General features: G+C 43.9%; 2 protein-coding genes across 8 annotated transcripts in view; both read right to left on the bottom strand.

Annotated features, from left to right (window-relative positions):
- Positions 1-13,662, bottom strand: part of LOC121400994 (WD repeat-containing protein 91-like) — a 1,149,255-nt gene that overhangs the window by 870,666 nt on the left and 264,927 nt on the right. The gene's annotated exons all lie outside the window — the stretch shown is intronic.
- LOC121401202 (lysine-specific demethylase 7A-like) lies at positions 4,832-8,550 on the bottom strand. Its single transcript, XM_041585537.1, has 6 exons — positions 8,476-8,550; positions 8,296-8,393; positions 6,319-6,479; positions 6,048-6,238; positions 5,645-5,724; positions 4,832-5,008 (listed from the first exon to the last, which is right to left on the bottom strand). Exons 1-6 carry the CDS (start codon positions 8,510-8,512, stop codon positions 4,832-4,834), a joined length of 744 nt encoding a protein of 247 aa, XP_041441471.1. The 5' UTR covers positions 8,513-8,550.

Below are 13,662 nucleotides of genomic sequence, written 5' to 3'. Positions count from 1 at the left end.
TGTTTCATTGTGAGTGAGACAGGCTTTTACAAGATAGACAATTAGGTTCTACAGACACTTGGAAAAGAGATTTGATCAATGTACCTTCACTGGAGGGGGTCCATAGTGCCTGGATTTCCTTTGAATTTCAATCTTTCTTTACCTCAGAATTCAAGGTCTGACACAATGCAGATCTCTTTGTCAGTTAAACTGACGCTCTGCAGCTCACTTTGCCAGGCTCTGTTTGGGCTTCTGCAGAATCTGTATGCAACAATTCTACCAACCCCTATTGGGTCATTTCTGCCCCACCTGCCCCTCCAATACAATAAGATTGCCCTATTTTTCATTTTGTTCTTACCTCTTAGTGAAGAAAACACCTTCAGTTATTCTGAGCCAGCCCAACTGTCAAAGGGTCCCTAACATCCTAGAAGCTGACTGAAGCCAGTTCATTCCAGTCAACAGGAAGTGAGTTTGATTGACAGCTGTTCAGTCAGCTGGCAGCACTTTATGACATCATAGTCACCTACAGTCCCTAACATCCTAGAAGCTGACTGAAGCCAGTTCATTCCAGTCAACAGGAAGTGAGTTTGATTGACAGCTGTTCAGTCAGCTGGCAGCACTTTATGACATCATAGTCACCTACAGTGACTAGGACATTGTAGTCTTTATATAGGAAGCAATTTTTGTGAAATGGCATAGAGCCCAGAATGCTCAGCACCTACACTTAGATACAGTTGTAACTAGTAAGATAATTAGGTCTCTTGGAAATTGCAGCTTAAGGGCTCTTCCTCCAATTCCTGCCTGAATCACAAAATGGAGGGGGATGTGGGGATTTCAATTGGCAAGTCAACTCCCTCCCTTACTTTGTTCCATGTAAAAATGATAGATTCTGGAACTTAACAGTATTCATTTAGATTGGTTGGACTTTAGCAAGAGAGAAATATGAATAAAGCAGCGCCCAGATAACAGAAGCGCTTGCCATTTTGAGTAACATGTCCAACCCCAATGATCTTTTGTTTTATCTGGACAGCGTCTGGCTCTTGCAGGTACGGGACAAAGGTTCTCCTTCCTAAAAACACAACACAAAATTGGCATTATTGGTATTAACTCATTTGCTATTCTCACTATTCGCACTGTGGGTCCTGACTACACAGACCAGCTCTGCTCCATTTCCCATAATGCTTTGCACACTGCTGTCAATCTTCTTATCCCAAGGCATTGTGGGAAGTACAACCTTGGCACAAGGAGCTCTATAACCAAGTTTTATACAGGTCATGGGCCTCGAGCACCGTCACATTTTAAAGCAGGGGGTACATTACTTTTATAAAAAACAGGGTGTGGGCATAGCAGGAATTCAGTTTTAATTTCTGTTTGTTCAGGGGGTACAGAAAGATTTAGGGTTGACAGCGAGAACGATTTGCTTAGACTGCCCGGGCACTTTGGCCTCTCACTCTGCTGATTGGTGCTTTGCTTTTATTCCCAATATCCAGAGGGTCGGACTGTGAAGCTGCAGCTGCTGATGGAAGTGATACCCCAGGAGATTCCCAGAGAGTCTGTTACCCTTGTCTCTTTAAATGACTACAATCCCTGCCATAAAGCAAGGCAGGACTGCTGCTCTTTTGCCAGACAGGAAGTAGAGACAGTCACATGATGATCCCCTCAATCCTATTTTACACAATATTTCCATCAGTTTGCGCAGAGCTGTACTCACTTAGCATTGTATTAAAGGGGCATTCGATTACGGATCTTCAGAAGAATGGAAGGCGTGTGCTGATCCTAATTTGGCCACTGGGGGGCACAGTTTCATGGGATTGTATAGACAAGATTTCATTTAAGCTCAGTAGAAGGGCAGTAAGTTTTATCCTGTGCTTATAGGTAAAGGGCAAGTTAATCCCTTCAAAGAGTTTGATCAGAAAAAATAGCATTTAAATCCCACATGTATTTAGAACAAAAGGTGAAAAAGAGAGAATACATTTGATAGCACTTTTAGTACAGTTCTGTTGACCCAGGGGCCCGACGAGGGCCAAACCCCCACATACAAAGGAGTGAAATGATGAAAAGATCTTGTTCCAGAAGCTTCTGTACAATCTCCATATTTACACTTTACACAAAATCATAGAAAGTGGGGGGAGCGCAAGTAGTAGGGGCGCCGCCTGGTCAGTAAAAATGCTGCTTAAAGTCAATGTTATTAAAAATGCAGAAAAAATATATATAATTATATATAATTCTAGCAAAGGTGGCACCGCTATGTTCAAGTGAAGTCCCATTTAGTTACCATCCCCTGCCTGTCACTCAACAGGATCCGTATAAATAACAGTCAAACTCCACTCTGATTGGCTGTTTCCATAGCCCTGGGAAGATACTCATGCTGTGATGGCTAATATTCCAGCTAGCGGTTTCCTCTAGCCTTTTAGAATATTCTGATTGGCTGCCCAGTATGCAGTTATAGGCTGGGAATTTTATTATCTAGTCCAAGCCCAGAGTTCAACGATGACCCACTGGAGGTTTAGCCCGGGGAGAGAGGGGTACGGCTTTGGCCTATAGTGAATCTTTATCGTGTTCTGCCTCCTAGTGGTGAAACCTACACCCCACAAAGCCTATGCCCAAAAAAGGAGAAGTCCTTATAGAAAAGGGCCAATATCTGTGCCGGGAAACAACCAATTGAATGTCCACACTTTTAATTAAAGTAGGCTCTGCATGCATAATACTCTCTCAAAAGCAGAATAACACTGCAGTTCTGTGGCAGCAAATTAAGTACAATAGTGCACCTGTATAAACAACCCCATCCCAAACCATGGTACACGGATTCAACCAACCCCCCCCACCCCCGACCATACATAAGCACTATTCATCAGTTCACATTAATTAATCCCAGCCACAGCCAATCAGGAGCTGGCGTTGGGTTGTCGGGGTACTTTGGTAGTTTGTACATCCGAATATTTTATTCACGTCGCTCTGTCCTGAACAAGTACAAAAAGCTACAAAAGGTGAAGGATTCCTGGTGCACAACTGGAGCGAACACACAAATTGCATAAGTTCATTGATCTGAGGTAACAGCCTTGAAGCTTAATGTCCAGTTAAGCATTAAAATAAAATAAAAAATCTCCCTGTGCCGCCATAAAAACGGGTGCAAGGGGTTCCCCCGAAGTGGGAGTCATTTGTATCCTAGAAATGCAGAATTTAAGGTCCCAGCCTGGAAAAGATTTGGTGAAACACGTGCCCTGCGCTAAATACTGATGCTTTAAGGGGGTTATAAATTATAATATTTAAAGGAGAACTAAAGCTAAAAAAGAGCATTGCTAGAAATGCTGTATTTTATATACTGTACTATAACAAATATCGAATATGTGAATCAAGAAGCACAATAAACACTAATTAGCAGGTATTCTGCCCTTTGCTTCTTGATTCACATGTTCTATATTTGAATCTATTTTGTGGTTGCCAGTGACGGAGCACCAACGTGAATCAAGGATATACAACTACGCTTGGCTTGTTGTGTGTGCTTCTAAATGCTCCCAATTAATTACCCTGAGATCCTCGTTAGTTGGTATAAAAAGAAAAAAAAAGGCTGCTGCGTCTTTAAAGCTTTTTTACAAAAAGAAAAAAAATATACATTTATATAAACGAAGCCTTTAAAGTCGTTAGTGTATCGTCGTTTCTTCTCTTTGGAGACGAGTTTTAGAATCGCAAATTGTGTTCAATTTCCCATTTGTTTCATAGCACCAACACAAATCATAGAACCTGCAATGCTCCCCAAAAAAAACACAAATCCTTATTTATGGCAAATGGTAATAATAGAAACCCGTGGCAATATGGCGTAGCCCTTGCGTCTTTCAGGAAGATCTACGTGGCGTCTGTTAAGGCCCGCCCTCCCCTATAATAAACCAGAATACAGTGTTGACCAACACCCGGCTGCCACCGCGCCGACAGCTTATCAAGAATCAAATTAAATCAGCACAAAAAAACAAAAACCCATCAACGATAGCAAAAATAAAAATATGGATTTTGTATTAATTTAAAATAATTACAAAAAAACACATTAAATCCCTGTTTAAGACTACAACCTGAATTAAAAAGTTAAATGGTACCCCCCTCTTTCTTCACGTCTGTGGTTTTGCCTCACACCACGCAAATAAGATATTAAAACCTCCAAACAAAATAAAATAAAAACTTTCACATTGCTTAAAATCTAAAAAAACAAAAACAAACAAAAAATGTTTATATAAATATTTAAAAAAAAAATCTGACTAATAAATTATTGAAGACCATAGTCCTCCCCTGCCCCTGCTGATGGAGCCATCGGAGTCAATGGGGCGCCCCTCTCCCGAAAACCAGAAACCTGAATCCAGAGTCCTCTGGTTATTGCTGAGTGGGCATGGCACAGTGTAAGAGCGGACATCTTTGTTCTTGCGGCGATGCTTAATGGGGTGAGTGTTTCAGTTCAGCGGAGTCGGGCGACGGGAAGAAGCTCCAGGCCTCGGGTCGCCCCAATACTGTTATGCGCGGGAATATGCGGGGGCTGGGTGTTAGACAAAGAAGCGGGCGTGGCCATTGCGGTTGAGCTTCAAGATTTTGCCGAGGCGTTGCTTCGCCGTCGCCATGCCCTTCTTTGGCCGTTTGCCTATGGCGGGTAAAAAGAGGAAAATTCGATTTTATACATAATAACAATAATAATTATATAATAGTTATAACAATAATAATATAACTGTACTGTATATATATAATATATATATATGGCAGCACCCCAGCCACACCCACATACCTTTAGTTGCCTGGTTGCTGATAGGAGGAGGGTTGGAGGCGGGTCTCTTTGTGGGGTGCAAGGGCAGGGTCGTCGAGGGGTCCCCGTAGATCATCGTAGGACTGAGGCTGCCGTGCTCAGGTGACATTCGCCGGAACTCGCGCTCAACTCGTATTTATCCGCGGAGTCCCAACAGCCGATCTCTAAGTAGCGCTGGTCCTTCGGCGACTTCTCGTAGTCCTCGTGCGCAAGTTCTCTACGCAAAGATTTCGGAAGGTTTTGTGAATCCTGAAACAGAATGATTTATATTATATATAATGTAGCTCCTCCCTCTCCACATATAGACTGGGAACTCACTGTGCCTACTGTATCCCCCACCCCTCTCCCACCTGAACTCAAACTACCTACCCCCACATACCATGGGGGGCTTCTTAATGTTAAAGGAGAAGGAAAGCTACGGAGGCATTTTGTTGCCAATAGATTAGCCACAATAGTGCAAGCTGAATGCTATATTTATTCTGCAGAATGCTTTACCATACTGAGTAACAGCTCTAGAAACTCTCTGTTTGTTTAGGATAGCAGCTGCCATATTAGCTTGTTGTGACATCACTTCCTGCCTGAGTCTCTCCCTGCTCACTCATATCTCTGGGCTCAGATTACAGCAGGAAGGGGAGGAGGGAGATAGGAGCAAACTGAGCATGCTCAAGCCCTAGCCCTGGAGGTTTAAGCTGAAAACAGGAAGTCTGATACAGAAGCCCATGAGTACACAATAGAAGGAAAGAAATGTGGTGTTTCTTTTGACAGAGGACTCAGAGCAGCATTACTTTGAGAGTTTACTGGTGTATTTATATAGACCTTTCTGATAAAACTTACTTGGTTTTAGCCTTTCCTTCTCCTTTAAGCTGTACAGATCAATTCACTCACCTGAGGGCTTGTTCTGCAGGAAGCATCTGGTTGCCGCATCCAGTCCAGAGGGGACAGTTCTTTGTCTTTCACGTGGGGACCTGATAAAGTCAACACCGTTAACCGGCTATTCTTCATCGAAAATGACTTTAGTATGTTATACAATGGCCAAAGCAAAGCAACTTCTCAATTGGTAGTCATTATTTAAGTGTTATAGATATAGACTCTTTCCAGCTTTCAAATAGGGGTCACTGACCCCCATCTGAAAAACAAATGCTCCATAAGGCAAAACAGTTTTATTGTTATTGCTACTTTTAAGTACTCGTCTTTCTATTCAGGCCTCTCCTATTCATATTCCAGTCTCTTATTCAAATTGATGCATGGTTACTAGGGCAATTTAGACCCTAGCAACCAGAATTCTTACCACTTGCTGCTTTCGGGCTGTGGGAATCCAGATGCTCCTCACTGTTTCCCTGGGAGACGTTGATGTGCAGTTGGGGGTAACCCCCCCTAGTCTTGCAGTCTGTGCTCTTTGCGGTGGGGTAGTGCAATGCAGACATGGAGAGCATTCCTTGTACAGCTTCTTGCTCCATGCTGGTCGAGGTAGGACATTCACTAATAAAGGAGAGAGACCAATTAACAACTAAGGTACGACTACAACTCCCAGCAGTTCACACCAAGAGAAGATTTCTTACCTTTTCTGGGGAGAATCGTCATCAGACCATTGGAAATTAGGATCACAGGGCAATCTTCTCCCACTGTGTTCCTCTTTAAGGTTACGAATGGGTTCCTGTTGCTCCTCATCATCATCATCATCATCACCTGAGCTTTCCGATTCCTTGGAGAAGTGTTTCTGCTGGATCAGACAGGAGAAATTCTTTATTAAAGGACCAGTAATTCATTAGTATTTCATTAGTATTCGCATGCCAGTGACTCACATCCCGTACTTATACAGTCATATGAAAAAGTTTGGGAACCCCTCTTAATTCTTCTGAGTTTTCTTTCTCATTAGCTGAGCAACTTTCTATTAATATATAACATGCCGTATTGAAACAGTAGTATTTCAGCAGTGACAAGGTTTATTGGATTAACAGAAAATATGCAATATGCATCTTAACAAAATGAGACAGGTGCATAAATTTGGGCACCCCAACAGAGATATTACATCAATACTTAGTTACAAATGTAACAGCCTCTAGACGCCTCCTATAGCCTTTGATGAGTGTCTGGATTCTGGATGTGGCTATTTTTGACCATTCGTCCATACAAATCTCTCCAATTCAGTTAAATTTGATGGCTGCCGAGCATGGACAGTCTGTTACAAATCATCCCATAGATTTTCCATGATATTCAAGTCGGGGGACTCCAGAATATTGTACTTGTCCCTCTGCATAAATGTCTTTGTAGATTTCCAAGTGTGTTTAGGGTCATTGTCTTGTTGGAATATCCAACCCCTGCAGCGTAACTTCAACTTTGTGACTGATGCTTGAACATTATCCTGAAGAATTTGTTGATATTGGGTTGAATTCATCCCACCCTGGACTTTAACAAGGGCCCCAGTAGTCCCTGAACTAGCCACACAGCCCCACAGCATGATGGGACCTCCACCAAATGTGACAGTCGGTAGCAGGTGTTTTTATTGGAATGCGGTGTTCTTCTTCCCCCATGCAAAGCGATTTTTGTTATGACCAAATAACTACATTTTTGTCTCATCAGTCCAAAGTACTTTGTTCCAAAATGACTGTGGCTTGTCTAAATGAGCTTTTGCATACAACAAGCGACTGTGTTTGTGTTAGTGTGAGTGCAGAAAGGGCTTCTCTCTCATCCCCCTGCCATACACATGTTCTTTGTGCAAATTGTGCTGAATTGTAGAATGATGTACAGATACACCTGCATCTGCAGCAAGATGTTCTTGCAGGTCTTTGGAGGTGATCTTTGGGTTGTCTGTAACCATTCTCACAATCCTCTGCATATGTCGCTCCTGTATTTTTCTTGGCCGGCCAGACCTGGGTTTTACAGAAACTGTGCCTGTGGCCTTCCACTTCCTGATTACATTCCTTACAGTTGAAACTGACAGTTTAAACCTCTGAGATAGCTTTTTGTAGCCTTCCGCTAAACCATGATACTGAACAATCTTTGTTTTCAGATCTTTTGAGAGTTGCTTTGAGGATCCCATGCTGTCACTCTTCAGAGGAGAGTCAAACAGAAGCACAACTTGCAGTTGGTCACCTTAAATACCTTTTCTCATGATTGGACACACCTGCCTATGAAGTTCAAGACTTAACGAGCTAATCCAACCAATTTGGTGTTGCCCCCCTACTAAGGACACAGACACACGCTCAGATTCGGGGAGATTAGTCGCTCAGCGGCTAATCTCCCCGAACTGCCTACCACCGGCTAGAATCTCAATCGCTGACAGGATGGCACTCGGAGTGCTTCGTTTTCTGAAGTCGCCCGAAGTTTCCTCATGAGGCGACTTTGGAAAAACGATTTAGATTCTAGCCGGCGGGAGGCAGTTCGGGAGATTAGTCGCACGAAGAAGAGGCAATTTGTCGCCGGGCGAATAATCTCCCCGAATCTGAGCCGTGTCTCTGCCCTAAACGGACATGTTGGGGAACTTAGGGGTAACCCCAATATCCCATTTCCTTTTCCCAATAACCCCCCCCCCATACCTGGTTAGTGCAATTGTCTTCGGATCCCTCGGAATCAGAAATATCGGAATATTCGGAGGATCCGTTCCTGAGCTCCGACTTGACACTTTCAAAGAACACTGGGGAGGGAAAGATGGAAAAGATCAGTAAATAAAGCAAAGAGAATAAACAACACCTCGCCCCCTGGAGGGTTTTACTTACTGTTAAGTGGTTTCTGTGTTTCCGCTTTATCCTCCATCCCCGACGTGGAGCCCGGCTTCTCCTGCTTAATATCCTTCCTCCACCTCGTCGAACGCCGAACGCAGGAAAATGCAGCATGTTGCGTCTGAACCTGCATTCGGCGCCTTACACGCGCCTGAGTGAGTACAGCCCCATTTTGAAATAATGACATGCGTCTATTCCTGCGCTCCCCTGCGGCTGAACGCCAAAAAACAGAACGCAGGGGAGCGCAGGTCAGAACACAAGTGAGTAAGAGCCCTTATTTGGGTGGAATCCCCTGAAGCTGCGGTTTTTCGGCCGAATAAGAACACAAACCTCTTCCCACTGGGACATTTCAAGCCTTTTCAGGACCTCCCGCGTATGATGCTCCAGGATGTCAAGGTTGGAGGGGGTTTTGGTGGAATGGTCTCAAAGTCGCCGCGCTTTCCGCCCGGGATGATGCGAGGGTTTCTCGTCCGAGGGCCTGGAGATCGGACAGTGGCCATGAATTCCCTGAGATTTGACCGGCTTGTTCCCTTCCTCCTGTGGGAGAAAAGTATTTAGTGGATCTTTTAGTATGACATCAGCGAGTGACATTACTTCCTAGCTGGTTAAAAGAAACACAGAGCCAATCTGGATCACTGCTTAGTGTAACATGCTTTTGTACTCAATGGGTCTCAGCCTAAGACTATCTGACACACTGGTGTTGTGTATGCATTGGTAGATTTTACTTTACTTTTTATTTTATTTTATTTTCGGGTTATTGTTCAAGTTCAACGTTAGATCATTATATGGAATAACTATATGCTTTATACATGTTTCAGGATACCATGTAATACTGCATGAATACTGTATGTTTTAAAATGCAATAAAAAAACTATTGATGAAAAAAAAAAAGAAACACAGAGCCCCCAATTATGAACTGTAAGCGAACACTAGTTGACCTCTACTCCTAGGAGGCAATTTGGGGAAACTGAAAACCCCCCAGCATGTGACCCAAAGAGATATTAGAGACAACTGGATCATTTTCAAAGCTGGTACAGTGAGGTATTATAACCCTCAGGGCCGGATTTACATAGCGGACGCCCCTAGGCCCACTGCCATTTGTCGCCCCTGTCCCCTCCCCTTTATTCGTGCAAATTTTCATGGAGATTGTATCTCCTGTGCATCCCCAGTGTTTTTGAACCAATGTGGGTGTTTTTGGGCAGCATGCCGCCCCCCTAAAATCCTGCCACCCTAGGCCCGGGCCTAGGTGGCCTTCCCACAAATCCGGGCCTGATAACCCTTTGCTGCCATCTAATTGGCTGCCTCTATTTAATCAAGCAGCTGCTTAAATAAATAATGCATGCCAATTGCAGCTCTTTCCAATTATCAATAAAGGTCCAACCCCCAGTGTCGTGTCTAAGGATATCTGCTAATTGAATGGAGCTCCCCTGACAGAGCAGGAGTAGCCGATATAAGTGGTGGTGAGTGCTAGGACCCAGGATCCTTCAGCAGCCAATTCATAGGACTCTAACCTCATTAATGGCTTGTGCTTCTCCCTGTACTAAATAGAGACTAAATATGGCCATACACAGGCCTCTACAGTACCAATACCATTAGCCTGTGGGCCAATCGACAGACACTGTATTACACTGTACTATATCCTGTACTACACTGTACTATATCCTGTACTACACTGTATTATATCCTGTACTACACTGTACTATATCCTGTTCCATATCCTATACTATATCCTATACTGTACTATACTATATCCTGTATTATATCCTGTATTATATCCTATACGATCCCAGCATTGTCAGCTTCAGCCCCAAGCAATAATCCCTCCAGCTCTGAACTTGACTTTCCAGGTCAGTGATTTCTTGGTGTAACCCCTCCCCCCTGTTGGGCGGGTCTAAACTTACACTGGGAAACAGGGCAGGCAAGAGCAGCCGAGTCGGATTCTGAAGATTTCACTCCTCTGCCAGGAAGGTGGATGGAAGTGTAATGTGGATGGATTACTTTAGTCTTACAAATGAATCCTTTCTCAATTTAACACACACATGGAACTCTGCATAAAATGCTGCAGGGTAAATTCACAGCCTCCCCAAGCCTTTATTAAAATCCGCCTATTCTATTGCTAGGGCCACTCCCCTTAGTAACGCCTCTAAAGTAACTCCTGCCTAAAGTTTCACCTTTCATTTGAAACGCTATGTAAGAACTGTGTTTAGATGCTAAATCCCCGGCTTGTGTTGTGGTTCTGCTGAAGTGTGTTGTGGTTCCGCTCAGCTTTCCCTCCCAGCCAGGAAGTCCCGGCCAATCATCGCTCCCCTCATTTGCATATTATTCGCAGGGGACTTTCCAGCCCGGCCGCTGCTTCCCAGAACTTCCTATTTGCATGCGTCGCCCCGCCCACACCCGCCTACTTTCAGCTTCAATTAGCAAAGCGTGATTGGCCGGCAGGTGTGTAAGGGCGTGTTCCGTGCCCAACCTGAGAATGAGGGAGCGCTGAGGTGAAATTGCTGCGCTGAGGGGCTGAGTGTTGTTCTGTTGTACTGGCTCTTGCCAGCTTCCATCATGGCACCGGGGGGCACTGCTGGGCAGCTACTGGCGCTCACTCTTTGGCTGGGGCTTCTTACCTGTCCCGCCCAGGGATTTCGGATTGTCACTTCGGACTACAACTGCTCCCTGCCGGTAAGTACCACAGAGAAGGGAAGGAATGGGGCACAAAGGTCTGTTCTGTGACCCAGAGCCGAGTATAACCCGCAGCCAGATCTAAAACCAGCCAAGAGGGGCAAGTGATGGAGGGACAGGGGCAAGTGATGGAGGAACAGGGGCAAGTGATGGAGGGAACTCAGGGGATGGTGATTACAGGAACACAGGAGCGGGTAATGCCAAGGACAAATTTGGACATACAGTGGGCGCCAGTTAGGCTGAAAATCACTGCTGCTCTTTTATTTTGGGTTAAACTTTAATAAACATATTTTCTATCCTCAAGTAATGATTACTGGAATGAACTAAATTTGAATTTTTTTATTTGTTTTTTTATAACTCAGCACCAAGACATTGAAATAATGTGCCACACAACATGAAGTGACCAAGACTCACAAACGCAGTATCTCTTTCTTTCTGTTGCCTGGTTCTGACTCATGAAGCAGTTTAGCAGAAGTCTGTTCTTCCTCAGCTCTGACAATCGAATGGCATCTGCTATGTTGTTTCAAGAGTCGGAGCCAGCAGTGCAGAGAATATAAACAACTGAATACGGAATCTTCCTTGAGTGAATGTTCCATGAGACTGCACCCCAGGGCAACTCTGGCTGGGGCCTCGGTATAATGGAAAGTCATGTGACGTCGCTCTATTTAGAACTGACCAGAGAAATGTCAAATTTACTACTAATCCTAACATTCATGTAGCCATTTGGAAGTTAGCATGGAAGTTGATGTTCCTGGGGTCAGTGACCCTGACAACCAGGAGAAATATTCAGTTAGAGGCTGATCATTATAAGATTAACAATTCCAGATAAATTATGCAAAATCAAAAAGTATAGACCAGTTGACAAAGTGCTTAGAACAGGTGCATTCACAATCTATTAAAGTTTATTTAAAGGTGAACTTCTCCTTTAAAAAGACTGTCTGGCTACTATTATGGTACAGTTTCCAGTATCCAGATCATAGTGAGATTATTCCTTCCATTTCTGATCTGATGGGAATCTGACAATCCGAATAGACCGTGCACAATGATCCCTGTTTGGTTTGCAGGAAATAAAGGGGAACTACAGCTCTATACTTTTTGTAAGACGTTGATATTCTGCTTTAACCACTGGGGGGTTCCTGTTCTGACTATTTCATCTCTATTTTTCAGGAGGTCATGTGCTCAGTTCTGAACAATAAGTTAATTTAACTCTTTCTTGTTTGTGCTTTTGGTGTTTTTAAAATCGCCCTGTGACTGGGATCTGTACTGATTAACCTCTTCTTTGCCAGGCCAATTGCATTGGCAGTAGTTGGATCCACCTCAGTCAATGGACTCCATCTCCCTCTAACTTAGAAGTTGTTCTTGTGGTAGAAGCGAATGAGTCGGGGGACCCCGTGCCAGTGTTCAGAATCAGCTGGACAGTGGCCCCTGATGGTGAGTGTCACATAAAGGGGAAATGTTAGAAATAAGTTGCTTCAATGTAATATCCAACCTGTGCAACCACCAACAAACTGCTCTCCATGGGTGTTGGGCTTAAACTGGATGGGGTGGAGGGGATGATCGTAGTGCTTATTTGTGCCCTGGGTACCCCTGGAACTATAGCAGGGTGACTGTTACCCCAATGTTTCTATATATCTGTAACCTTGTTATGAGCTAAGGGGTCCCAGCCTGAAGGCCAGTTAGGGGAGAGATATGGGGTGAGTGCTTATTTGTACCCTGGGTACCCCTGAAATTATAGCAGGGTGAATGTTCCCCCAATGTTTCCATATATCTGTAACCTTGTTATGAGTTAAGGAGACAAAAAGGAACACCAAGAGCCCCAATAGTGAAATATGTTTTTTACAGGGAGTAATGGTAGAGTAAACAAGTTAATACTGCACAAGCCAGGTTTACGTCGCTCTCTGTAGAAGAAAAAAAAGGGGATTATACCCCTCCACTCGGGGTGGACTCGATATAGTAGTAAGACAAAACAGAGGCGCCAAAAGGATAAAAATAGCTAAAAGCACTTAAAAACCCAATGGGTATTCAGAGGTGTCTGCTTGGAGGAGGTTAGTTCATTACTACCTCCTCTGAATTACCCATTGGGTTTTAAGTGCTTTTAGCTATTTTTTTTGGCGCCTCTGTTTTGTCTTACTACTATATTGTTATGAGTTAAGGGGGTCAAGACTGAAGGTCAGTTAGGGGGAGATTTGGGGTGAGTGCTTATTTGTACCCTGAGTGTCCCTGGAACTATAGCAGGGTGACTGTTACCCCAATGTTTCTATATATCTGTAACCTTGCTATGAGCTAAGGGGGTCCAGACTGAAGGCCAGTTAGGAGGAGATTTGGGGTGAGTGCTGACTGGTTCTGTTGCATCTGTGTGTCCAACTCACTTCAAAAACCAGTTCCCTCAGCAGCTGATGTCTGACAATAAGGGTTAGAAAGTCTTAATCAGGTTCATTAAATGTCTGTACCAGTCACAGGGACCTCTCTTCTCTCATATTTCAGTGGCAGTTTGTCTGCAGCAACTTTAAGGTT

This window comes from Xenopus laevis, chromosome 3L, assembly GCF_017654675.1.
Source record: "Xenopus laevis strain J_2021 chromosome 3L, Xenopus_laevis_v10.1, whole genome shotgun sequence".
Taxonomy (NCBI): domain Eukaryota; kingdom Metazoa; phylum Chordata; class Amphibia; order Anura; family Pipidae; genus Xenopus; species Xenopus laevis.
This window is presented reverse-complemented; position numbering and strand designations above follow the sequence as displayed.